Genomic DNA, 25,156 nt, shown 5'->3' with positions numbered 1-25,156 from the left:
TAGATATTGCAGCCGTCACGCTGATCGATAGAAAATCTTCTAATAAAGTGGCAGGAAAATCATTAACTTTGATGTCGCACCCGACCTCCGTTCCTCGTTGTCTTTTATGTTGTCCTTTTCTAGTTTTGCTACGTTTGAAGGAGTCAGGGTAACTTGTCAGCAATCTTTGGGAGGCTACTAGCTGTTATTAAGGGACAGGAAGTATCCATTATCTGCCCTTCCTACTGATATCTTTGGCGGCTTGGGTATGGTGACTCGGATTTCCCTCTCGAACTTTTCCGCATTTGGTTGCGAAAAATTCAAGATTGGAAGCCTACACCTCCTCCCTCTTGCATTTCTTCCTTGCAGATAGCAGTTCCCACCCTTGCCTTTTATTCCTCTGTACACTTGTCATGGGTTATATTTGAGCTTTTGATTTGTGCTTTTTCCTGGGATCTCGCGCAGCTACCGACTTGCATCTGTGAAAGATTCGGTGAATGTGCCTTCAACTGACAGATATCTTCAAGGGAGGATGTTTTCCATGTATTATTTCCAGTGATGTGGTTTTTTTTTTTTTTCCCTCTGACGCTTTGCTTTTGCTGGAAATCTGAAGAAAACCCAAAAAAAAAGCTGTATTTAGAGAAATGATGGCTACTACTTATCTAACGGTGGAATATGATTGCTGTTGTCCACACATTTGCTGAAGCTGACCCTCGTTCCATCTTGAACTGTATTTACATTGACGGTCTGAAAGCAAACCCCAAATGACGAACAGCTCGACTAGGAGAATATACCAACCCTCCTACCCCGGGAGCCTCTCCCGGAAATCCCCAGGGAAACGCCGTCGGAAAGATTAATTAGCGATGATAAGAGTATGACACCGAATTCGTGGAGCATGAGGCTTCTTTCCTGAAATATCATATTGACCGGGGAACATTAGACGACAAGTTCCAGCTCTATTATGGAGACCTTTGGTGAATGAGTTGACTTTGCTAGTTACCCTTACCACTCGCGCAGTGTCATCAACAAGAAGTAAAGCGTGATATCGCAATGTTCTTGGCAGACTCGAGCGTCCTCTCGGACCTCTCCAGATAGATCCCCAAAGTGACTGGGTAGAATGATGTTTGTGTGTGCAAAAAGTGAGTTATGAATCTTCTTGCATTTCTCCTTGGTTCACTTTCCGGCTCCATCTTGTTGATGTACTGGGCTGCCCGGGACCGAATTGTCTTTTTTTACCAGAAAGAAAAAACAATGTCATACTCTAGTTGACTCTACTGGCTCTTCTCCTGCTCCCTGAACCCCACTAGCTTTCCAACCCAATCCTGGCTATCGTTTTCTAGGTCTTCTGAAATAAAATCGGCAATGTGCTCCAGCTTGGTCGTATAGCCAGCCATGTTGAGAACGATCTCCAAGGTCGGACCAACCCAAGGTATTTTGCCCACCCATCTATGCGGCCACGCGGGCGGGGTATCGGCAGAGGTGAGTAAGCTGTGGTGGTCTGGTTGGGAGAGTAGCTCGATCCCTTCGCGTAATGGCCGCATGATGGCGATGCAGACAAGAGTCCAGCGCAGTTCAGAAAGGGGGATGGCAGTTACGACGCTTCGAGTCTCAAGATGTTGTTGGGTGGCCAATTTGGGTAGACTGCGTTCAGGTTTAGCTAGCAGGTTTGGGGAATCCACCCACGTAGTGAATAGGTAGAAAGGTTTATCGGGATAAAAGGAGAAGAGTCCTCACTAGCTGGCGATTGTGGCTGCTGGTCGTTCCCCACGGCTTTTGTTCCCAAGAACTGGATAGTCCAGTTCACCTATCCCACAGAGAAATAGTGCTCGCATTGGAGTCCCACGCTCCCTACCTATCTCCACTGCAGCTCGCGACGCAGCTCTTGCGATCTTCTGGAGCTGATGTTCTTTCCATGGCCACACCTGATTTCCTGCCGTGTCAACCATAGCGTCGCAATTGTGCTCGCGGATCGCCGCCTTGAGGCCTTCGACATCCGTAGCGTCGCCATGAACGACACTCACTCGCGAACGGACTTCCTCAGGAGCCATGTTGTGGAATTTCTGGGGAGAACGGACATAGACCACGACTTGATGGCGGTGGGCCAAAAGCGCAGTAACCAGGCGAATGCCTAGGTTGCCTGTTGCTCCAAGGAGAATAACCCGCATTTTGGTGGAAAACAAACTCAATGAAAGGTATATAATATTGTCAACTACTCGACATTGACCTCAATAGATACAAAACGAAGATTGATCCTAAAGCCTGGTCTCATTCCGGGTCATATGCTGCCTATTAAGAGCGTGATAGAGTGAAAAATTGTGGCCGTAACTAGAGTGAGACGTAGCATGTCGCTTCATGACTACGCATCCAACGGAACGGAGATAATCCCAACCAGCGTGGGACAAGTTGGCCGTGAGCTGGCTGATATCGACATCCGAAGTTCATCGCGTCTTCTCAAACGGAGAAGCGGCGCCAAGACCACTCCGGCTCGGGTGCAAAAGTTTCCGAAAAGCTTGGCAGCGGGCTCGCAGCTCACTTTCTTCCGCCCCGGCCGAGTTCAAGCGATCAAGACCGCAGTCATGGCTCGCCGGCCCATCCATTCGCATTGCTCTTGATAGCTGTTTGAATCTCCCGCTGTGACCTCCTCAGCACTCCCAAATGCGCGACGCTCGCCTATCATCTGCATCTCCGGCTCAAATTCTGCCCGCCTCGGCGTTCGGCACTGTTCGCGACACGCTCCATCTTGTTTATCACCATAACAAGAATCAGCACCAAAGTACCAAATGGTTCAAGTGGCTGGGTATACTAAGGCGACAGACTCATAAACTGATCGTCGAGCTCCAGGCTGCTGAGCACCACGGCCATCTCGATTTGACCTTCGACGACCATGAGGCCAAAAGTATACGGGATGCTATGATCCATTTGGATCGGGACATCGTGCCTCGATGTTACGGGTGCGTCCAGAACTATTAGCTCTGCCTCCTCTTGCTACCTTCCATATTACTTCTTTTTAAACCAAGCTCATAGATTGACCTCTCATAGGGCATTCTCAAGTGTCATCCTGGACAAACAATTCTCCGCAATGGGCATGGTGTTACTAGCTGCGTTAGCCGAAATATCCGGACTTATCAATAAATCAGGACTTGACTATGCTTCTTGCCATCCCTCACTGAAATCCGAGGCATTCCATACAGTTCATGATACCGGTGTGGCTACACTACAGCATGGTCATCGTAGTCAGGAGGATATCGGGGAATTAGTTGGTCGCTCTGAGATTAGTGAAAGTCTACCGCCTAGGAAACGAGGGGGAGAAGTGAACGAGACTGAGCCACACATCTCCGTAAAAGGGCCAGGCCCCCAAGCCAACAAGGGGCGAAAAAGAGGATTGGGTCAAGAAGACCGTGAGACACGAGGCACTTTGATGCAAGAATCACCAGGCGGGGAAAATCCACAAGCTCCTGACAAAGTAGAAGTGGAAAACCACAGCTCGAAATTAAGAAAGAAAAAGAGGAGGAAGAAAGGCAATGCGATTGATGATATCTTTGGCGATTTGGGTTGAATAATAGACCATGGCATGCTTAAAAGTGATACCCCTGTTACAACCTATCTTTTTCTAATGAGCTCTATTATGGGGCTTTCTCAAAAGCAGAAGCGCTGGTAATCCCAGGCGGCACTATGCGAAACAGTTTTGAGATCTGGACATTCCTCCAGCAAGAGGTGCGAATGCGTCCAGTAAGCGGAAAAGCTAAATAAACGGTTAATCATATAATCTCGTCAATATGCCTTCTCCAAACACAATATTAATCATAACATGCTGTCCTAGCGCCCACGCTGCGCTGTAAAGGAATTTTGGTGAAAAAACCGTCCAGATGAACAAATGCGCTCGGAGAATCGTACACGCCACCATAACTGCCAACAAGCCCGTGGCCATAAACAGGGTCCACAACTGAACATGGACGTCTCGTCGCGTCTTCGATTCTTGCTTCTTCGCTCGAAGCATGCAATGGGTAGCGGATACCCACCAGATAGGGCCTGCCCAGTTGCTAGCGAACATCAGGATTCCAACTAGTACGACATTGTAACTATTTATCCCGTTATAGGCGTTTGATAAATCGATTGATGAAATAGCATTGGACCCCCCGCAGGCGAAGAAACTTGTATATTGGAACAATAGAGATGTGATTGCTATTTCGGTAGTGGTTAAGTCCATAGAAGAGAGGAAGTCGGCTTGGAGCTGGAATATGCCGAAAAGAGGGGTATTGGTAGCTCGAGATTGGGTGAGAAGAAAGAGACTGAGTAGATGATGGAAAGTAGCGGACCAGTCTAGCGTCCGTGTTAATGTCTCGAATGCTGGAAAAGGGAAGCTAGAAACTCACCTCTTCGGCTCCGGCTTTGAAGCTCCCGGCTTGACTTGAATTTCGTATACAAATTGTATACCGCCGCCGCGCCCAAACCGCAGAATATCACGCGAGCTTGAAAGATTAGCGAAAAGCCCTTCACACTCCTCACCAAAGACGAGAGTAGTGGAGCGTGGCGGATTAATTCTGGCGCATCGGCCGACGTGAAAGCAGCCTTATATATAAACGCGAAGCTTGTCAACGGGAGAAAAAGGGCCCCAATAATATTGAGTTTTTCCCTAGGATCTTGAGACCTTAGTCGTTGATACACATCCGTATACGCGAAAAGAGCCAGAATCCATAGAACAGCAGGATATTTTGAAAAGAATGTGGTGCCAATATCAGGCTCCGTAGCGAACTTTTGGCCAGTCTGGTTCCAGCGTCTGACAACCCGGGACAAGGTAGCAACGCATAAAGCATCTCCAAACTCGAAGCGGCCGCCCGATTTATTGTATCTACCAATCTGTTAGCATGTCGTGTAGCTTGGGAGGATAGGGGGGCAACAAACCTTTTCACATATAGGTAATATATCCACCCAGTCAACACCCAGTACCAAAATTGCTGCTCTTCTTCCACGTAACTACTAGCAAACATTAGGAAAAAGTAACTAACAACGACACCTATAAAATATTTCAAGGCCGCCGTAAGATTGAAATGAGTCTGAGAAATCGAAACAAGGGATAATAGGACTGCAATCGCAGCTACTGCGGTGCCCTGATATAGCCTTGACAGGGTATAATTACTCGAAGCATTGCTCATAATGCGCTGGGCCGTGCGGCAAAATTCGACGAGAGACGCCTCAGCATCAGGGAGAAGAGTTGCGTTATCTTTAGCATCGACGGCTAGCTGCGACGCCTTCCGCCACTGGCATTCTAGGATGGACAAACTGGTTGACAAATCCTTTTCACCACAGTATACGGCAGATTGCTCATTAAACTGTGGAAATGTCGCCTTGACAACATTTAGAATTTGTCTTGCGTTTCCTAGAAGAAGCTGTAATCTCTCGACATCTAGCACGAAGTCAGCAACACCGATATCTAGGATCCATGGATTTTCAGCGCGTAAACCTACTTTGGGGCCACAACGGAAGAAGTTCCGGGATGAAGACGCCTAAATTATTTAAGGAAACCGGAAATCCAAGCAAGCCTGCTAGAGTTGGCGCAATGTCAGATTGCTCAACAACATCGTAGTAGTTTAGGTCTGAAGACGCTACAGTCGGACATTCCTTTCCTTGATGAAGACGACGAAGTTTTGGAGCTATAAATGTTAGTGCCGGCGAGGTTTCCCCGGGAGATGCTCCACCATGATTCCCAGCATCATTCATCCCATGATCACCACACAAGACCAACACTGTGGAAGAAAGATGATCATTTTCTTCCATTGCAGTATAGATTTCTTTCACAATTGAATCCATTTCCCGTTGTTTAGGAACCATATGGGGACTAGGTAAATCAGATAAGCCATTACGGACATAATAGGTCTTGATTACTTACCTTAATGGGCCGGCCTTGTGGCCGATATGGTCGAGACCCAAATAATGCATGATCATTGCTGACCAATCCTCATTCTTTAATTCCACAGGGACATGGCGGGTAACATTGTTGTCCACTTCAAAAAAGTCCTGGAAATCGTTCAGCTTTCTCGACTATTTTCAATGAGAGATTTTCGGCTATACGAACGGAGACAAAAAAGCTTGTCGTTCCATCAGATCGTTCAAATATCCCGGGGAACAACTTCAGCCACGTATCGTCACCGTACATAAGCAGTTTTCCACCGGGACGAGCTTTGATTTGGGCTAGCCATGTGTCCTGATGGGCCAGAGTCGATGTGGTATCAGACTCTGCAAAATTAAGGATTACATCCAGAAACGACGGCACTGATCCAGTAGTCATGGCCTTTACTCGGGGCATCGTTATCGTGGGAGAGCTTGCGTGAGCAGTAAATGGCACCGCGGCGCCATTTCTTATCAATCTGCACCGTGTCAAAATATACCCGTACAATCTGGCATTGATAGCGGTTTTACTAACTCTTGCGTGAACTCAAAACCTGAACGGTTCGAATATACAAAATCACTGTTTAGATTGATTGTAAGGAAATGGGTAACAATGAAATAGGGCCATCTATAGTATACCTGCGCAAGGCATCGACGACCATAAAAATAACCCGGTCAAAGATTGGGGGAGGCCGGATACCATCTTGGTCAAAAGTAGCTAAGCCAGGAAGAAATGGTTTATAAGGAAAAAATCCACTGGCAAATAGAGCCAAAGCAATAGGGAAGAGAAGGACCGACACAAGTGTCGTAACAGTTTTCGGACTGAATGCAGCGGTCATCCTCATGGACAAAATGCAGGCTTGGATAGAAACCGTGACAGCAACCTCAATTGCGCGGATATTTGGTATCCCACCCTTGGTTCTGTCATCGAGATCCGCCCATTACCTTGATTTCCGGTAAGCAATGGATAATGAGTTGATGTCCGACCGCATCTCAATTGAATGTATCCTTGCGATGAGGTTGCGACTTCACGTTATGAAGCCCCTTTTTCACGGTTCCATTTGCCGGGACACACCGCTTTAAGTTCAGCCAGTAGAGAAGCACGTGACTGAGTACCTCGATGATTTGCTCTACGAAGTCCATACACTACGAAAAGCCAACGGCCAGGTAAAAGGGACATGAAACGGCATAGCTGAATCCGAGAACATCTTGCCAAACCAACAATCGGTATCCGGTGTACAACTCAAAAAGATAACAGGACACCCACAAATACTCCAAGCTTTTGCATCGCCCAGACTCCTTGGAAACCATATACCGCTATAGACAAATGCATTTTAAAAGGTGGCAATATGAAGCGCCGCGATACTTATGAGCACGCCGCTATCTCTTTTTCGTCGTCGCTTTCTTCGCCTTTCTCGGGTGTGGTTTAAAAGTAATCGACGGTCGTGTCTTTCTCCGGACTTTCTTCTGGATTCGATTCGCAGTGTTGGATTCTTCTGCGGATTTTGATTTAGAAGAACTGGGTGTTTGATCGATATCCATGCCTGCCCGCAGTGCCTTTGGTATTAGCAAAAGTAGCCATGGATGTTGGTCACGAAGGAGAGTACTAACTCATTGACGTTGGGTTTGGTTTATCTAAACAGTGGAAATATATTAGAAGTCAACTCTCATAAAGTCATGAGGAACATGAACCAACCTGTCAATGTGAAATCTGCATCTGTCATGTCTGCATCCTTCACAGACGTTTTTGAAGCCAACTCCTGGAGTTTGGCAGAGAGTCTCTCCGTCCGTCGATCTACAACAGGCCCAAACACTGATGCTCGCAATTTGGCCTTGTTGCGCTTTATTATACTTGATCGAGCACTTTTTGCCATTGCGCCTTAGGAATTAACAAAAGTTCAACCCGGTGAAGTTTTTGGCATAGAATCAATGGGATCTGATAGATCTGGCAGCAAACAAATTAGATTCTCTATACGGAATCTTTGATAGAGATCGCAATCAACAATGCACAAAGCAGATTGTGAGTTGATCTTTGTGTCTCGGTCTATTTTTCTCATTCGGAACTGAGATTTGAAGTTGTTAGCTTACATAATCAGCGTGCTGAACTTTAATTATGTCATCACTGTGGTCTCCCTTCACTTCACAAATATCAGACGGATACTTCAAGAGAAGCTGCCGGCACGGACAATTTGTGGTGAATGTCAACTACATCCAGAAAAGGGTTAAAGCAACTGACTAGAATACTCTATGTGTTCTGATCTTTGCCATGTTCTCATCCGCCCTCTTTTCAGCTTGTCAAGCTCCTATGAAAGCCGCCTAACCTGGAGCTTCTCTCACACCCCATTCCAACCTTCCAAGGTTATTTTTTGAACTGCGCTGCCCACACTAAGCATAGCAAGTTCGCATCCAAAATGCCAGCGATATCTGATGCTGAGTTTCAGAGCATATCTGCTCTTGTAAAATCTTTGCTTAACACACAGCTGAAATCGATTCTACGTCATGAGCACCTTGCTGTGTCAGGGGTGAAAAATACCCTACAATTTAGGGTACTCAACCGTGAGTTCCCCAATTTCTATTTTTAAGTTGTTAGTGGTTGGCTGGTAATAACTCATTGAGGCTTGAACAGATTTGCAGCAGATATCCGTAAATCCAACCGAGTTCGAACGACTGAAAAGATATATCTACTATGTTGCCCAACACCCGATGCCATCCACCCCTACTCTTTCTCCACCCTCATATTCGCAACCTCCCCAGTCCGCCCCCCAGCCATTACCGACTCACAGGCCTCCGTTTTCTACGACGATGACGCCCTCTCGTTCCGTCGCTGGTGGTATTTCCGGGCGCCTTTTTCCTGAAATGTCGGATATATATTGACTACGGTTAGGTCGTTTGAGTTTCAAAGAGAGTCCCTTTTACACTATTCTTGAGCCTCTGTCATCAGTGGTTGAATGCAAAGGTAGGAGAATTTAATTGGATCTCCAAATCTGATTACCCCGCTAATTGATGCCCAGTTCGCGAAAATACCAGAGACACGGTAGAAGCTATGGTCAAATTAAGTGAGAATATAGTTGCCCGACTGCAGAATGAACCGGATTTACGAGTTATGGTTTACTGCGCTGCAGATAATGGTTTAAACCAATATTCAAGATCTGATATTGCTTTCCCCCACCAAGTTGAATTAAAGGTGAATCTCGATGATGTGAAAACAAACTTGCGAGGTTTGAAGAATAAGCCCGGAACTACCAGGCCTGCAGATATTACGAATTTCATTCGAAAAAAAGCGAACTACAATAACTTCGTGTCTATGGCTTATGCACTTACGCAAAAGGCAAGTTTCACAACCTCGAACTCCGGGACTCTATACTAACTGTATCGCGAATAGAAATTTTACCTAGTTGTCAACCTCGTTAGGAAACATTCGGTTGACGAACTTGTGCAAAAACTTCAAAATAGGACAGTTATCTCGGCTGAACAAGTCATTAGAGAGAGTAAGAAACTCTGGATTTTGCTTCCTATTAGGAAATCTTCTGATTATACATAGTGAAAGCGAAAGCCGAAGACGCCGACATTGTGGCAACATCGAGTGTCATGTCATTGAAGTGTCCCTTGTCGACACTGCGTATCACCGTTCCCTGTCGAACACTTCTGTGTACACACAATCAATGTTTCGATGCTGCATCATTCCTCCAACTACAAGAACAGGCACCCACATGGACTTGCCCTGTCTGTAACAAATCTACTTCCTTTGAAGGTCTTCAGATCGATAAGTAAGGCTACCGCACCCCGCTTTTCTGGAGCCTAGCTAATCGAAATAGATATGTTGATAACATTCTCCAAGCGACATCCCCTAACACTGAGCAAGTCACTATTGAACCAAATGGAGATTGGTCCAAACCTGAAGATAGTGCAGCCGAAATTCAAGGCCCCACTCCTACTGGGGATGATGATGAAGACTTGGTGGAAATCCCTGATTCCCGTCCTTTATCTCTAAAACAAGAACCTACCCCATTCCAAATGCCTATACAGTCGTCCATCACTCCGACGCGATCCTCACGAGAGCCATCATCAGTCTCATCAGCAGCACGCCCTTCAACCAACAAACGTACAGCAAGCCAGATCATCGATTTGACAGGTAGCGATGACGAGGAACCACCCCGCCCGGCGAAACGGGTGGCTTACAACAACGGACCTCTCAACGGATTTCGGAGACAGAGCTACGATTATCGTGCGAATGGGAATTATAATAGCACCCAGTCTCCTCGTTCGAACTCCTATGGCACTTATTGATTTGATCAGAACCACATACTGGCGTTTGCTCCTCCTTGGTTAGCCGGTTTCACCCCAACTTTATTGTTACGCTTTTCTTTGTGGAGTTTACGAGAATGGGCTTTCATTCTGAGTCAGGGTCGGCTTATAGCGTGGAGGTAGGATACGGTAGGGAGTTCGGGCGTGCAATCATGGTGGTTTCTCTTGTTGGCATCACAGGTGGCATTCTCTTTGTGTCTGGAAATACGGTCTTGTCTACGAAGCCTGTCTGGCATGGTGTTGTTTGCATGTATGTGTATTATTTTATTAGATCATATAACAATGTACAAAAAGTTTCATACTCACCTCATCCTCTATGCGAGGTTTTTGTGTCTTTTGGATTATTTTTTGACGCCATTCACGAGATCAAGCATTATTAATAACTAGTTAGCTTGCTAGTCTTCAGGAGCTGACCGCAGAACCTTATCTAGCTTCAACGCCTGTCTTTAATATGATGGCATCTATGAAATACATAATGACTATGTAATTCGGTTGAATGTTTTCAATTTATCCTTTTATGGACAGCATACTGAACGAGACTCCCATTTACCCCCCCAGTTTCGCATCGAACCTCTTCAATCGCTCCACACAGTCGTGCCACCGTCTCTTCCTAACCATAGCCGCTTCCCCCTCCCGCACTGCTCGCATCTCCCCCTTCTCTACTCCGACAGGCGCCCATTGAACCAAAAGCAAAGCGCCATAATGTCCTTCGACACCACCCCGACCCCGTCCTTCAACGCATCCGACCCACACGCCCGCTTCCTCAACTCCTCCTGCCTCGACCTCCTCTTCATCGAGCTCGTGCCCATGGCCGAACGACTAGTCCAGGAACTAGAAGCGAATAATGCCCCAGACGGCGAAGGCGTTGCTGGCGGGAAAGCGTTGGATGAAGAGGAGTTGCGGGAAGCTACGTTTTATAAGTTGGAGAGTTTGGGATATCGGGTGGGCTTGGGGCTGGCGGAGCGGTGAGTTGCTGGGGTTCCCCTCGTTTTCTTGACCTTTATGGATTGGCAGGTTGTTGGGACGGCGAATACAGCGGTGGAGAGTGCTGGGTCATGGATGCGGGCGGTCCATGACCGGTTACAGTGAGGCTGTTGTCCCGCGGCCTCGAGGGCGCAACTAGGCTTGGATGGGCACCCTTTTCCCGCTGGCGCATTCCATACCGCACGAAGCGCTTGTTCTATATATCTTTCCTCCCCTGTACTGCTTGCATAATGTCCATTCAGCCAGTTTACACATAAATTCAGTCACTAATCCATTTCTTCGCAGCTTCTCCCGCGACCGTCCCCGCTTCACTGACAATCTCGATGTTATCAAATTTCTCTGCAAAGATATGTGGACAATCCTCTTCAGGAAACAGGTGGATAATCTCAAAACGAACCATCGAGTAAACTCCCCCGCCCGCTCTTCCTTCCTGCTATATTTGTCCTTGACTCGACTAACGGCGGTCTTTAGGGCGTATATGTCCTCACAGATAACTCCTTCAAACCATTCCAACGGATGAGTATGGCTGTCCGGAGTGAAGCAATTGCCAGAGCGCAAATGGTAAGACTATCGGATATCTACTATTAACACAACAGAAACCCCCAACTAACTTTGCGCGCAGTATTTATGGTTTCCGTGCGGAGTAATCCGGGGCGTGTTAGCAAACTTGGGCATCACCGCTACAGTCCAAGCTGAGTCGGCAGATTTACCGGGTGCAACATTTCAGATCAAGACCGCGCAGCCAAAGTCATGAGTATGTTGCAAGTCACCAGTACGCGCCTATCATCAAGGCTTCGATGATGCCCTGTTTAAGACCTCCAAGCACGCCAATGTGCGTTGGGCATTTACGTGAGTAAGGGCATTCATCAAGAGACAGAAGGGCGTTTCTATCATGGTCATTTATTTCATTTAATGTACTCGTGGCTATCTACCTGCACGATAACCCACGAAGTCGGTTTTGAATACACCATCCGTCCGTAACGTATCAACTCTGATTTACAACCTATCGATCATAGTCAGCCATTAGAAAGTGGTTCACTTTGGCGCAACAACGACAGCCCATTATTCGGGAAAAATGGATGAACTGGGTCGATGGGTTGCACAAACGGTATTGCTGAATCAGACTAGAGTCCAACCAACGCGGCAGGTGGTTTACTTTTGAGCAGGAGGGTTCTTGACAAAGTCAATGCCCTTTTCGATATTGCCCTTGAGGCCCTTAAAGCAGACTTCGAGGAGCTGCTTTTCCTTCTCGGTGGCGCTACCAAGAATGTTGATGACTTTCTCGGCACCGGACGTCTGTACATATTATAAGCAGGCTAGAAAATCCAACACATGTGTATATAACTTACTCCAAGCTCAACTGGGGTGGAGAAAAATTCCAATCCGGTTTGTTTGATGATTTCCTCACCACCCTGGACACCTGGGAGGTAAACGAAAGTAGATTCGACAATGCCCTTCTCGCCTTTAGCGGCTTTGATGACGCGCTCCGCAAATCTATCCTAGTTAGCGACAGTTCTGATATGCAGATATTCGAACATACCGATATCCTGCATATGCCATTGAAAGGGTGGCAGATCCGGCGCCGTTTTTAGCCTGGACAACTTCATCTCCACCGAATTGAACACCTGTTTAACGTATGAGTAGCCGTACCATGACAGAGCACCACAGACTTGGACTTACGGTGAATAAGAGCGTCATATTTGTCTGCTGGGATATTGAAAGCAGGCTTGGCCTGGCTGAACATTGGGACAATGGTTTCCCCAGAATGACCACCGATAACGGGGATCACAGTCTTGGAAGGGTCCTTTTGACCAGAGAACTCCTTAGTGAAGGTCTCAGCACGGACAACATCCAAGGTGGTAACACCGAACAATTTCTTTGGGTCGAAGACGCCAGCGGCCTTGAGGACTTCAGCGGCAATAGGGACGGTAGAGTTAACGGGGTTGGAGATGATGAGAACGAAAGCCTTGGGGCAGTGGTCGGCCACGCCCTGGACCAATTCCTTGACAATACCAGCATTTATTTTGAAGAGGTCGTCCCGGGTCATGCCGGGTTTGCCTATACGAAACCGTCAATAGCCTATGATAAATTGGGAGCAGGGAACATACGTGGAATTCCAGCGGGGATAATGACAACGTCTGTGCCAGTAAGGGCCTTCTTCAAGCCATCGTCATCTTTGAGGAATCCAGAGGTTTTCTACATAACCTTGTGAGCAACTCTAGGGCTCTTATTACCCCGCATCTGAGGCATTTACTCACAGCAATGGAAGAGATGTGAGACAAGTCCGCGGTGACACCAGGAGTATTGACGACATCGAAAAGAGCAAGCTCTTCAACCAAAGGGCAGATTTTCAGGAGAAGAGAGAGGGGCTAGATTGGCGCATGGTGTTAGTCAAGGAGCTCCAAAGGCGGGACAGCAACAATGGAGTTCACTCACTTGGCCAATGCCACCAGAGGCACCGAGAACAGCTAGAATTACGTTAGGGACACAAATCCAATGGGATCAATAGCTGTCTCTGATCTCACCAGCTTTAACCATGGTTGTTACGTAGGGAGGTGACGCGGGGTATCTTAAAGAGAGGTGACCTTGGCTGCAAATCTAGTTAGAAGCAAGACAATAAGAACAATGCACAGCTGCCTGCTAGGCCAACAAGCAAACTCACCAAAGAGAAGTGTAATTGAAGATGAATTTGACAGGAGAGAAGCGGACGAAGCGTGAAGGTCGGAGGTTTAAAGAGCAACGGGGAGAGTGGGCATCGGAGGAAGTTTCCAGTCACATGGTCTGGCCCAGTGAGGGGCTCCAGCAGCTCAAAGCAAGGCGATCATTCTCGCGCTGTGGGGAGTTTCGGGAGGTCAGATTGCTGCGATGTCATCTCCAACAAGGGTCCGGGTAAACGGTCATCCCTCCCAGCGAAGCTCTTTCATCCCCGCAATAACTGACTACAGACACCATTTCCTTGTTGACTCGAGAGGAGAGGCGTTGCATACTGGCGTTCTTTGGAAGAGATCCCGATTCTTCACACCGAAGTTCTTCAACCACCATATCCATGAAGCAACTGCTGCTTTCTGTTTGATATGAAGTATCATATCTCGGCTTCCGAGCTAGCGAGATCTGAAAGCGCAGCATATCGCCTCCGTCTGTGGTCGCTCGATAGCCTTTCATACAGGAAGTGTATCAACTTCCGGGCAAGCATGCTGCTTCACCAAAGATGCTACATCCGTAGCCATGCCTCAACTTGTTATAACTAGCTGGCCGCAGGGCCTTCAGTCGTTCGCCGTACCCCAGAGGACTGCGAATGGTATGGCGGCATATTACCGGGTATTGGATATATGGTCGAACGAGCGAGCAATCGCGAGTACGACCCTGTTATTAATGCGTACAATGCTTTGATCTCCAAAATGAATTTAAGGCTCATAAACTATCAGACAGGGATGGCATTTCAACTGTCTAACTCGGCTTGGCGCCTGTTTCCTTTTTCTTTTTTGCTTTTTCTGAACTCGGGCCGTGCTTGAAGCCGAAGATGGATTTTCATACAGATGATATGGCCGAGAGTCATCAAGAGCTCCTTTACAACGTACCGAGCTCCTGTCCGTCTCTCACACTTCCTGTCAACTTTAATTGGTGTAATTGCGTTGCTTGGGATTAACGCTTAACCGGGACACCTGATTATCTGCATTTCAGAATTGACAGGACTTCTGTTTCTAGCGTTTATCGGTGATATGGAGTATCTTCTGTCAAATATGGCTATCACAAAAGAGACGAAACTATCAATGTGTGAAATGGGGTTGTGTGCTCTCTTGGTCAATCAAAGAAATCCCACGGAATATATTTCAAAGTGATGACATTCACTGTCCGATTGATCGAGGGAAAACCGGAGGAACAGCTAAGTCCCCCCAAGGCATATCTACCATACAATACTTCTGAATCCATCTCTATAATCACCAGGAGAACAAGATTTTGCACCAAACCATCATAGGAACTCCCGAGTGCCAAATCTGGCACTAATCCTGCAGGGCAAAATCCCCCTAGCCATAAAACGATGTTTCAATGATGCACTAAAGAGGACCATTTTCTCAGCGCCGTGGTAGATATACGTGATTTTTCTCGCTTCTTTCGTTTAAATGTTCTTCCCCAAGCTTATTCCTCCTTTTCAGCAGCCTTGCGGGCCTTTGCACCTCTTGGCTTCCTCTCTGGCGTATCTTTCTTTGGGCGTTGGGAGAGTTTGATGGCACTGACACGGGAGACGGCCTCGGCGCGGAGGTCTGGACGATAACCGCCCAAGGCGGTGCGGTTGGCAACACCTTTGTAGACCCTACATGGTAACAAGAGCCCGGCCGTCAGTATGGTTGAGTTTCATAGCGTTGAATCCCTTCAGTTTATTTGCCCTTGAATGTGCTTACTTGCGGGTGTGGGTGGTTCCAGAAACGGATGTGTTGGAGATGTTTTTGGCTGGCTGGTTGGAGCTGCCGGGCTTTTTGCTGCTGACGGTCAAACCATTGTTCTCAGCGGCTTGGATTCCGAGGGCCTAGATTGGTACTCCGTAAGTCTGCTGCGTAATTCGAAATCCGCACAAAAGATCGGATACGTACTTTGTTGTTAGAGAAGCCAGAGTACTAGATAGGGTCAGTTAATTCCAGCCGCAAATGGCACTGATCAGAACGGACCTTGCGGCTGTGAATGTTGGTCAAGTTAAGAGGGTCGCGAGAGAATCTGACACCACCTCCGGACTTGCGGTTGACCAAGTAAGCATTCTGGGAGCCTGCCACAGGAATCAAGCCGTTAGAATCGACGATCGCATTTATTTCAATTGCAGCGCGCAGATGATATCGCCCCTCCCTCCATGCACCCGGCTCGCAAACAAGGAATAGTAGACGTACGAACAATCTCCCAGACGAGGTCCTCGGAAACGTTGGGTCTTGCGGTAGCGGCCATTGTAATTTATCGTCGTCGGTGAGTTATTGCGGGGAGAAAAGGAGGACGTAAATGGCGAGCTTCGATGTTCTTCCCAGACCTGAGCAAATGACAGCAACGACGCTTTCGATTAATTGTTGTGTATTTTGAAGTCTTGGCACGCAGCGACCGGCTGAGGCTTGTGATTGGCTTCGCTAACTTGACCGCTTTGAGTTTAGGCGCTGAGCCCGTTGATTTGGTAAGCAGAGGCTCCTCGGAATCGGAAAAACATTCTAGGCTTGGCATCCATAGTTTAGCATCGTCATCCGATCGACACCGAGAAGTTCCAGCAACAGCCTCCCGCGAAGGTCTAACGGAGAATGACGAGCTCATGTAGTGAGCTAGATTCAGGAGATCATCAATAACAGTTATTTACTTACTCCCTTACATTCGTTCCGAAAGTTATTTCCTCTTTCCACAGTCATTCTTTCGCCCCCCTCTCCGGGCCATTCCCTTATCGATAATCCTGTGACTTGATACCCGAACACTCCTCATAATGGCATACCTTCTATACTCTTTGACCCTCTTCGTTCTAGTCCTAGGAACAAGTACTATACCCAACCTCATAATCAACTTGACTTCACCCGGATTAAACCCTGCTAATCCCCTCATAGTCCTCTACTTTAGTCGGACTCGCTGGCTTCCACTTCTCCCGGTTCCAGATTATCTATATCAACGCTTGCCTACCACATTTCGGGGCGACGCCGAACTAGGTCTTTCTTCCGCGGACTTCAGCCTAGCATCCAACATCGAAGAAGGTGACAACCGTGGCGGCCTAGACGAACGTGGAAAAAGGGAAGTTCTCAAAATTATGAAGAGCAGACGAGTGGATTTCAACGAGGCGAGAAAGATTTATATGGAGCGGCGATTTACAAAGAATAATATTGGCCCGGATGGGGTGCCCAGGGACCCCAAATTCGTTTCCTTCTCGTAAGGTTGAGAGACTTACATTATTATCGGGTCGCGTTTGCATATAAACTCAATGGATCGGAAAGGGCGGATGGGGTGAATTACATGGTTTCGGTTTGGGTACAATTACAACATCGGAAGCGTGATAGTGAAAGCGTTTGTTTTTGGTATTCTTGGTTTGGTTTTTTTGGCTGGGATTCAAGCTCTCACTGGTTATCATGTCTCCACATTACCTGAGATACACATCTCCTATTTCATTTTGTCTCCTTTTATCTTATACCTTCCATTGGAGCAGCGTCGCTTCTTCATTTCAGTCGTTTGGAACATCCTTGATAGTCAATTTTCTCGACATTTCCTTAAGTTATATTAGTCTATATCACAATTTGCAACGTGTCTGAATATACTTGCCAAAACAGACACAGCGGTTTGTCGGATTCTTCACTTCCTCGCATTCCGCTCTCCAGGGTTTTGAAATAGCACATCTGTGTAAAGCCTGTGTACGCATCGTAAAGTCGCAAAGCAGGTACGAACACCGCTGTGTCGAGAAGTCGACGACGCAAACGTTTTTGCGTTGGCAAATGCAAGATACTCCCGCGCCTCGGGCGCAGCTACGTTCAAAAGGGCTAACGTCATTCAACTACTCATCGACCCCTTCCATATCCCGCTTGTTGGAACCCTGGCGGCAACTGTCCCGGGGGAGGGCCATGCCCGCCGACCGGTGGTGGTGCACCAAAACCAGGAGGTGGCGCAGGCTGGCCAAACTTTGGAGGAGGCGCAAATCCTGGAGGCGGGCCACCAAAGCCAGCCTGAGATGGCGGAGGCCGAGCGGGTAATCCAGCAGGCGGCGCATTCAACGGCCCACCAAGAGGTTGAAGGGAAGGAGCAGGTCGATGAGGGGGTTGAGGTGGCATATTTGCGTACGGTCCGTTCGGCATGGGAGCACCCCTTCCAGCTCCAAAGTCTGGCGGACCGGTGCTGATAGGTCGGCTAACATCTCCATTCATAACGGGTGTATGAGGCAACGGTGGCACGGCGCCACCCGCTAGCTGGGGCGGTACTACCTGTGTTTGCGGCTGGACATTGTGCTTTCGAGCTTGAGCGGCTAGCATTCGTTCCGCTTGATCACCATGTCGTTCTCCCTTTCCATCCTTCTTGTAAGCGTACTGGACAGATATTTCTTTGTTCATAAGGTATTGTCCATTCATATTAGCGATAGCATCGTCAGACGCCTCAAAATTGGCGAACGAAACGAAACCATAACCCTTGGAGAGATTGGCATCATCTCGAGCAACCTGTTCCACTGTTTCAGCAAATACCCCGTAACGAAGTTTAAGAAAATGTCGAGCTCACCTTCGGCATCGATATCAATGATCCAAATCTGCTAAACGTATCATACAGCACCTGTTCGGTAACCATAGGATCCAAATTCCCCACAAAGAGCTCCGCACCAACTTCGATCGTCTTCTGCTTATCGGCGGATGCTTTGTTGACGCGAATCGGCTTGCCATAAAGCCGTACTTGGTTCATTATCCGCGACGCATATTCGGCATCTTCTTCGCTGATGAATTCAACGAAGCCATAGCCCTGGTGTGTCTGCGTAACGCGATCTTTTGGGAGGTGAACGTTGACGATGCGGCCCGCTTGGAGCATCAACTCCCATACTAGACTATCCGTTACGCGCTCGTCTAGGTTTCCCACGTATACTGTCGCTTCCTTGTCCTGTTCCCTGTAGCACACGTTAGCTTGCTGTTTTCCTTTGAAAGTATATGGAGCTCCCATACCAGTGACGTGCTCCTGACATCTTGAATCAGGTTGGTCGCACAATAATCCCCTTGACGTGATAGATTCCCGAAAGCAAATAAAGATATATTAAAGGTTGAATCGCCTCTAGACACCTTTCGATGATTCAAATCACTTGCGCCGATGAGTCGAAGATGAGAACGTGAGCAAACATTGCAAACATTTCCGATCTGGAGAAAATGGCGGAACTTTAAAAGTTGAGACTCGGCCGGTTCTTGACTCCAGCATCTGACGGCCATCACCGCACCATAACTTGTTGGATTACCTTTTGCGCTGTTGTCAATAGCTGTTACTTTGCTATCATAACCCGTGCTCGTCAAAATGGTTCAGTTTTCGGAGGAAACCAAAGTGAGTTAGACCTGGCATGGCATTGCTGGCAGCGGAAGTGGACTGAGCGATTGCCCGTAGGAACGCATCACCAAGGTCATTGACATTTCGAGGGTTGCTGTTCATTAGTGGGTGCACCTGAATTCATTCATCTCAGGCGATCTCGGCTAATGGCTGGCTTAATGCAGTGGATATCTCCCATTGATCATGTATCTTGGTGAGTTATCATAAATTGCTTTCTTCTCACTTTTGAGCCCCTTCGACTAACATCAAACAGGCTACACCTATAGTGAACCAAGACCGCATCTCTTCAAGTACGCATCCTCGCGCCGCTACGCAATAAGCATCATCTGGAGCTAACTTTGAGTCCAGGCTCTTCTCGCCTCTTGCATAAACGCCCTGTAAACGAGAGATCGAAAATCGGAATAGAGACCCTCATTTCGACAGCCATGAGCCATATTTACTCTACTGTTGATTTGTAGACGGCTAGCGTGACGCTTGCGGGACCTCGAACGCGGAGGGCTTTTGTGAAAGCTGGCCGACGCAACCATTCATCTTTACTAGTCTTCTCGACGATTATTTTCCGTTTGCTTGGAGTTGGAATCATGTATATTAGAATGGGAATTTCAATGGGAAGATAATGTTGACATGTCGAATTTTTGACCCTCTGTACGGAGTACACTGCAGGTTTTGGAGGAGCAAGGGGAAAACCGTGCCACTTCGGAGCTGCACTGAAATTTCAGCAAAATAGGGAGTATTATCGGATCCCATAGCGCTACAGCCAAAGAAGTAGTAAGGCTATCAATGATTTTCTATGTAGCCCACCATCCATTTAAAGTTATCGCTTCTGGTAGGTCTCATAGCAAGGCAATTGAGCTATTACAGTCTGTACAGCCTTCACAGACTATATAATATCAAACCAGCTATATTCATTGGCTTCGGGCAAACTTGGTAATATGTAAGTGGCACACATCAGTTGCGGAGTTGGCTCAATACTTGGTGCCGGCGAGCCGATCATAAAATTATATCAAGTGACAATCACACCCAACCAACCTCGCCATTTACTGCTTGTCAACCAAGCTTGCTCGCAGTATACCCATAAGGTCGGGGGCTGATGAATGACAAAAATGCGCTCTCACCATCCTTGGTTGAGACGATAGCCGGATTTACTGCGGGGGTCATTTCGACTCTGACAGTACATCCGCTTGACATTGTCAAGACACGTCTACAGGGTAAGCACGAGTGCGCAAGTTCTCAGTCAGAACTGAGTGCTAACGAATATCTTAATCTCCTAGTTGACCGGTTTTCTACGTCCCGCATAGGTAACTCTCTTCGAATCGTCCGTGAAATCGCCCGGCGCGAGGGAGGGATTCCCGCATTCTATCGCGGCCTCACACCGAATGTTGTCGGGAACTCTGTGAGCTGGGGTTTGTATTTCTTGTGGTATAGCAATCTCAAGGATGCATTGCGCAGGTTGTATGGCCGTGAGGATGGCTTGGGTAACTTGGATTATTTTGTCGCGTCGGGAACTGCTGGTATACTCAGACCACGACCGCTTTCTTCATGCCTTTGTTGTAGTAGCTAACAATGCCTATCTCAAAGGAGCTCTTACCGCAATCCTGACTAACCCCATATGGGTGATAAAAACCCGGATGCTTTCTACGGGCGCCGGCGTGGCCGGAGCGTACCCTTCGATGACACATGGTATCCGTCAAATATACCAGTCGGAAGGCCTTACTGGATTCTACCGAGGGATGATACCTGCATTGCTAGGAGTTGGACATGGTGCATTACAATTTATGGCCTACGAGCAGCTGAAGCGATATCGTTCGCTGATGGTTTCGTCTGACCTAACAGCATCTGATTCTGGGGCCGGCAAGCTCAGCAACACGGATTACTTGGCCTTGTCTGGTCTATCGAAGGTGTTTGCGGGAAGCGTCACTTATCCTTATCAGGTTTTGAGAGCCCGCCTCCAGACCTATGACGCTGCGGGCACATATCGTGGATTTATAGACGTGATATCTCAAATTTGGCGTCGAGAAGGCCTAACAGGATTCTACAAAGGACTCGGACCCAATCTCTTCCGGGTTCTGCCTAGCACATGGGTAACGTTTTTGGTTTATGAGAATATGAGGGAATACTGCCTACACCTGTGAATCTAATGGTGTTCAGCTTGGTTTCCACGATGAAGCTTGACGTGGCTTAGAATTCTTCTACTCTTACTACTTCGGCAGACCACATGGGGTCACACCTAACAAGAACCAATTTTTCTGACTTCAAAAATTATCTCCTACCACCGCTTACCATCCTCGTCTTCTACACTCGTTCTCCTCACCCTCCTCTACATACCCTAACCGAGAAATTCCAACCCTAGCCTTTTTCCCACTGTCCGCTTTCCGTAGTTTTGAGATCCCTGCTACCCTTTCATCTGAATGATGACAGTTTGCCCATGGTTTATTCTGGTTCTCCTTTCAATATTATTTCCGTCACACAAACCTACCAAATTCCCAGCATCGAAAAGCGAAAGAGTGAATTTTTCATTTGAAATTTCTGGTTGGATTCTCGGAAGGGCGGCCTAATGTCTATGTACTGCCGCCTATTGTTGTTGGTCCTACCCGCCTCTCACCCTGAATCTGCAATGCAGTGTCACTCCGAAACAATGCGGGCAATTTTGGCGGTTGGCCCCATTCATGGAATACTTGCCAACGACAGAAATCCTCACTGCAGCAAACGCTGCTTTGGTGCGCTCGAGACCATGTTCAGGATCAGGGCGATCGCCGGCGATGAGCGACGCGGACTTGGCTCGAATCTTGGCCGTTTTCCGTCTTTTTTGCGGTGAATTGTTGCCCGCCTTGACTGTATCTTGTGGCCGCTGTTATGGATGTTGGATGATGGGTTGCTGCTGACCAGTTCGGGTAACTCAAGGGGGCATTGAGGGTTATGTATCCGGCCGCTAAGCAGGAAATCTTAGATTATCAAACAGGAATCTCCAATCCCCTATTTTAGGAGGTTATCAGGCCTGAAAAAGCCAAGGAGGCAGTGGAGAATGAGCGAGCTATAAGCAGGTATGATACTTGACTCGTTTCTTCACAGAAAGCACCAACTACTTTTTTGAGTGCCTTTAATCGCCTAGGTGCAGTCCACTATACCTGATAAGACATATCAATTCATCTCCTTGGAGTCCGTGGCCATACCCCGTCCACGACATAACTATGGGTCTTTCTTCTGGCCACAACAAGCATCTGGGCCCCCAAGTCTAGCCTCTCAGTCTAAAGGACTCTGGTTGCCTTCAACTTCCAGCTAGTTACGGGAATCTTTAAAAATCCCGCGAATGATGAATTGACTTCGACATGATAATTTTTCTCTAAGCACAGCTTGACATGGCCCTGATAGTATTCTGGTATCAGTCGTAGATACCATTATCGGTTATCTTTCCGCCGCTATCTAACTAACAGGCCTGTAGCAGATGTGGACGAAGTAGAATCCAACTTTACCTCGACGATTCGTCAAGCGAGAGAAGTGAAAACATGCCGGTAGTAATAGACCACCTTGGTATGTCAACTGCGGTTGTGTATACTGGTGTTTTTCGCGGGCTGCAATGCGGCTTGTTCATGTGGTACGAGGTGCCGCCCATGATTTGATTCTAAAGATGGTAATTCCTACCATTCTTGCCCTTCTAGGCCACTGGTTGGTGATCCGGGATCATAAAGGTCCAGTAATTGAGAACACGTTGAAACAGGCGATGAGCAATGTCTACCAAGCCTTGATCCAATCAACGGCCCATTAAATCTTCACCAAAACCGTCGCTAAACATAGACAAGGAAAGGAAGTTGAGAGCGATAGCGCGGGTTCCCTTTCTCCTGTTTCTAGAGTGAGGTGTCAATTCCTTTCATTGAGATATCGATCCCCCACCCAGTGAGATCACGGGCCGGTGCCAGGAATATTCACTGTTATCTAGAGAGTTCATCCTCGCAGAGTTTTGAATGGCGTTTTCAAGCGATAATGGCATGAAACCAGCCTTGTCTTTATGTAGACACCATCAAGTCTGCCGTCTTCTGCAAAAGGTCGGCAAGCAGATAGGACAGCGCAAAGATCCAACCTCTCCAGCATCATAGCCTGCGTGTCCAAGAAGGCTTCCGTGCGAAGTTTGGCCCAGAGCAGTCAACGCCATGTTTCACCCTGCTATCCTCGCCGTGTTTTATCTCTCGGTGCTTTAATATTGGATGTTCGTGTTTGTTTGGCTGGTTTGCTGACCATGAATATGACGTCACTCCCCTTGCTCCTGGTCAAGTAACCACGTTCCAATCGAACGACACCTCATGAAGGCAGCAAGATTCTTCAATATCGCTGGCGGGATTTCTCATGGCCTGCGGGTTTCCATCTCCAAAAGATATATAATTCTTACCTGCCAGCTGAACAATACCTGATAACGACCGGTTTTAGACCTCTTTCGCGGATTGGGGCCTAGATTCTCTCGAGTTTCCTCGAGTTTGCACGTCGTTCAAAGTGACGCTCATCAATTTCATTTCCTTTTATACTGTGAAATTTAACACAACTTTATCGTTGATCAACATGTCATCCTATCTCGGATTTCGTGGTCCTGTGGGACTCTATCACGTTAATCCAGAAGCGGAACAAACCGAGCAAGATCCTTCTGAACCAGGATCCGATTCCCAGCATGATTTGCAACGTGGAACTGGAGTGGGAAAAGAAGAAGGAGAAGAAAAGAGAGAATATTTTCCCAGTATCAATGACGTACTGTGTGTTCGGGAATTCTTGTCGCATCTCAAAATTGGGAGCGAGTCAAAACCACAGGAGAATGGACGGAGCAAGGCCATGCGGGCCGAAAGACTTCCCGTTGAAATCGTGGATATAATTCTCGATCATGCAGAATACTGGCCTTCTATTGAGACAACGCTCGATAAGGCAAGAATAATCCGTCAGGACCAGGATGCAGAGATCCTAAGAACAGGAGGGTTGTGCTATGCCGTAAGTTCGAATCATGTTTCTTCATTCAGAGCGAAAAAGCAAAACGGCAAGAAAAAGAAAACAATCGTGGTCACAACGTGTCTTGGAATCCCGGATATTTGCCGTTGCGCTGTGGCTGCATATTCCAATCGTTATCCAGAAATCTCCTTTGCTGGATCGCTCTTGGTTCCCCTGCTTTTACTTTTCTCTTGTTACCTTCCATACCTAAACGAGCGCAAGTCCCATCCACGAAATCATCTTCTAACATCCCGTCGCAGCCCACGACCCCCGCCATCAAACCCCGCATCCTCCCGCATCGCACTGTCCACCCCTGCCGTAAAATAATTTTCACTGTGACGTCTCACGACCAAGGCTGGGGTGGCGACCATCGGGGCCAATCCCTCTACGAACACTCCTATTCTTGGTTTGACGCATACAGAATCCCCGCATTTCACCCAGCGTCCAACGAAACGCAACAGACGCCCGCGGACCTCGTCGCACAGTACCAGAAAATTTACGAGGAGGAGCACAGGCCCCGCTTCGAGGCCTCGGCGAATTTCCTGCCTTCGAAAAGTAAGTTGTGTTGCAATCGAGTGGCTGTACGTCAGGCCCAAACACAGCATATCATTTGGCATTATCGGGACGGGATGGAGTCCGATTCTACGGTGGCTAGGGAGATTGAGCATGCGGAGGGACGCGGACGCGAGACGCTGAATGGGAAGGTGGTAAGGGACATGGGGATTGGTGACGAGATAAGTGTATGGGCCAGGGCACGGTTCCCGGGGTGGGTAAATAATGTTGAAGACTTCAGTGTCCGTGTATTCTGGGCCGTTTAACGACGGGATCATTGTTTGCTGCACTCTTCTGAATCGAGGAAGATAAATGATTGATTCTGTAGACATAGCTATGTATGTCTCCCATTTCGATGTAGGTACTAATAATGATTTCAATGTGTTTAGAGTTCTCCCACAGTCCACCTGCTTGAAGAGCTGGCTGACTGAATCATATTGATGTAATATCTCCCGATTGTTAAGTAGATATAGAAACT

The 25,156-nt window shown here is 47.6% G+C and overlaps 12 protein-coding genes across 12 annotated transcripts; 6 read left to right on the top strand and 6 right to left on the bottom strand.

Moving 5' to 3' along the window:
- Window positions 1-1,250: 1,250 nt before the first annotated feature.
- On the bottom strand, window positions 1,251-2,027 carry UREG_03165 (uncharacterized protein; the record flags this gene model as incomplete). The annotated part of the gene is made up of 2 exons (XM_002543602.1): window positions 1,251-1,620; window positions 1,714-2,027. 2 exons carry the CDS (start codon window positions 2,025-2,027, stop codon window positions 1,251-1,253), a joined length of 684 nt encoding a protein of 227 aa, XP_002543648.1.
- A 607-nt stretch (window positions 2,028-2,634) lies between these two features.
- Window positions 2,635-3,535, top strand: UREG_03164 (uncharacterized protein; the record flags this gene model as incomplete). Its single annotated transcript, XM_002543601.1, has 2 exons — window positions 2,635-2,930; window positions 3,019-3,535. The coding sequence occupies 2 exons, from the start codon at window positions 2,635-2,637 to the stop codon at window positions 3,533-3,535; spliced, it is 813 nt and encodes a 270-aa protein (XP_002543647.1).
- A 67-nt stretch (window positions 3,536-3,602) lies between these two features.
- On the bottom strand, window positions 3,603-6,283 carry UREG_03163 (uncharacterized protein; the record flags this gene model as incomplete). The annotated part of the gene is made up of 7 exons (XM_002543600.1): window positions 3,603-3,721; window positions 3,874-4,326; window positions 4,353-4,828; window positions 4,882-5,410; window positions 5,445-5,815; window positions 5,867-6,018; window positions 6,053-6,283. 7 exons carry the CDS (start codon window positions 6,281-6,283, stop codon window positions 3,603-3,605), a joined length of 2,331 nt encoding a protein of 776 aa, XP_002543646.1.
- A 962-nt stretch (window positions 6,284-7,245) lies between these two features.
- Window positions 7,246-7,739, bottom strand: UREG_03162 (uncharacterized protein; the record flags this gene model as incomplete). Its single annotated transcript, XM_002543599.1, has 2 exons — window positions 7,246-7,409; window positions 7,562-7,739. 2 exons carry the CDS (start codon window positions 7,737-7,739, stop codon window positions 7,246-7,248), a joined length of 342 nt encoding a protein of 113 aa, XP_002543645.1.
- A 537-nt stretch (window positions 7,740-8,276) lies between these two features.
- Window positions 8,277-10,152, top strand: UREG_03161 (uncharacterized protein; the record flags this gene model as incomplete). Its single annotated transcript, XM_002543598.1, has 7 exons — window positions 8,277-8,421; window positions 8,492-8,695; window positions 8,750-8,821; window positions 8,877-9,049; window positions 9,248-9,353; window positions 9,407-9,632; window positions 9,681-10,152. 7 exons carry the CDS (start codon window positions 8,277-8,279, stop codon window positions 10,150-10,152), a joined length of 1,398 nt encoding a protein of 465 aa, XP_002543644.1.
- Window positions 10,153-10,872: 720 nt separating this feature from the next.
- UREG_03160 (uncharacterized protein) lies at window positions 10,873-11,293 on the top strand (the record flags this gene model as incomplete). The annotated part of the gene is made up of 2 exons (XM_002543597.1): window positions 10,873-11,135; window positions 11,185-11,293. The coding sequence occupies 2 exons, from the start codon at window positions 10,873-10,875 to the stop codon at window positions 11,291-11,293; spliced, it is 372 nt and encodes a 123-aa protein (XP_002543643.1).
- A 1,013-nt stretch (window positions 11,294-12,306) lies between these two features.
- UREG_03159 (malate dehydrogenase, NAD-dependent) lies at window positions 12,307-13,692 on the bottom strand (the record flags this gene model as incomplete). The annotated part of the gene is made up of 8 exons (XM_002543596.1): window positions 12,307-12,450; window positions 12,504-12,648; window positions 12,695-12,779; window positions 12,835-13,212; window positions 13,263-13,350; window positions 13,413-13,523; window positions 13,591-13,622; window positions 13,680-13,692. The coding sequence occupies 8 exons, from the start codon at window positions 13,690-13,692 to the stop codon at window positions 12,307-12,309; spliced, it is 996 nt and encodes a 331-aa protein (XP_002543642.1).
- Window positions 13,693-15,291: 1,599 nt separating this feature from the next.
- Window positions 15,292-16,086, bottom strand: UREG_03158 (uncharacterized protein; the record flags this gene model as incomplete). Its single annotated transcript, XM_002543595.1, has 5 exons — window positions 15,292-15,466; window positions 15,555-15,679; window positions 15,744-15,767; window positions 15,819-15,913; window positions 16,032-16,086. 5 exons carry the CDS (start codon window positions 16,084-16,086, stop codon window positions 15,292-15,294), a joined length of 474 nt encoding a protein of 157 aa, XP_002543641.1.
- Window positions 16,087-16,600: 514 nt separating this feature from the next.
- Window positions 16,601-17,038, top strand: UREG_03157 (uncharacterized protein; the record flags this gene model as incomplete). The annotated part of the gene is made up of 1 exon (XM_002543594.1): window positions 16,601-17,038. One exon carries the CDS (start codon window positions 16,601-16,603, stop codon window positions 17,036-17,038), a length of 438 nt encoding a protein of 145 aa, XP_002543640.1.
- Window positions 17,039-17,654: 616 nt separating this feature from the next.
- Window positions 17,655-18,814, bottom strand: UREG_03156 (splicing factor 3B subunit 4; the record flags this gene model as incomplete). Its single annotated transcript, XM_002543593.1, has 3 exons — window positions 17,655-18,305; window positions 18,364-18,739; window positions 18,795-18,814. 3 exons carry the CDS (start codon window positions 18,812-18,814, stop codon window positions 17,655-17,657), a joined length of 1,047 nt encoding a protein of 348 aa, XP_002543639.1.
- Window positions 18,815-19,134: 320 nt separating this feature from the next.
- UREG_03155 (uncharacterized protein) lies at window positions 19,135-21,296 on the top strand (the record flags this gene model as incomplete). The annotated part of the gene is made up of 9 exons (XM_002543592.1): window positions 19,135-19,161; window positions 19,418-19,454; window positions 19,892-19,932; window positions 19,961-19,990; window positions 20,064-20,098; window positions 20,360-20,372; window positions 20,463-20,557; window positions 20,590-20,675; window positions 20,722-21,296. 9 exons carry the CDS (start codon window positions 19,135-19,137, stop codon window positions 21,294-21,296), a joined length of 939 nt encoding a protein of 312 aa, XP_002543638.1.
- Window positions 21,297-23,712: 2,416 nt separating this feature from the next.
- UREG_03154 (uncharacterized protein) lies at window positions 23,713-25,109 on the top strand (the record flags this gene model as incomplete). The annotated part of the gene is made up of 4 exons (XM_002543591.1): window positions 23,713-24,129; window positions 24,387-24,681; window positions 24,703-24,833; window positions 25,068-25,109. The coding sequence occupies 4 exons, from the start codon at window positions 23,713-23,715 to the stop codon at window positions 25,107-25,109; spliced, it is 885 nt and encodes a 294-aa protein (XP_002543637.1).
- Between the last annotated feature and the right edge of the window lie 47 nt (window positions 25,110-25,156).

The sequence above is a fragment of the Uncinocarpus reesii genome, genomic scaffold, assembly GCF_000003515.1.
Source record: "Uncinocarpus reesii 1704 scaffold_2 genomic scaffold, whole genome shotgun sequence".
NCBI classification, from domain to species: domain Eukaryota; kingdom Fungi; phylum Ascomycota; class Eurotiomycetes; order Onygenales; family Onygenaceae; genus Uncinocarpus; species Uncinocarpus reesii.
The sequence above is the reverse complement of the archived record's forward strand: the minus strand, read 5'-3'. Positions and strand labels throughout refer to the sequence as shown.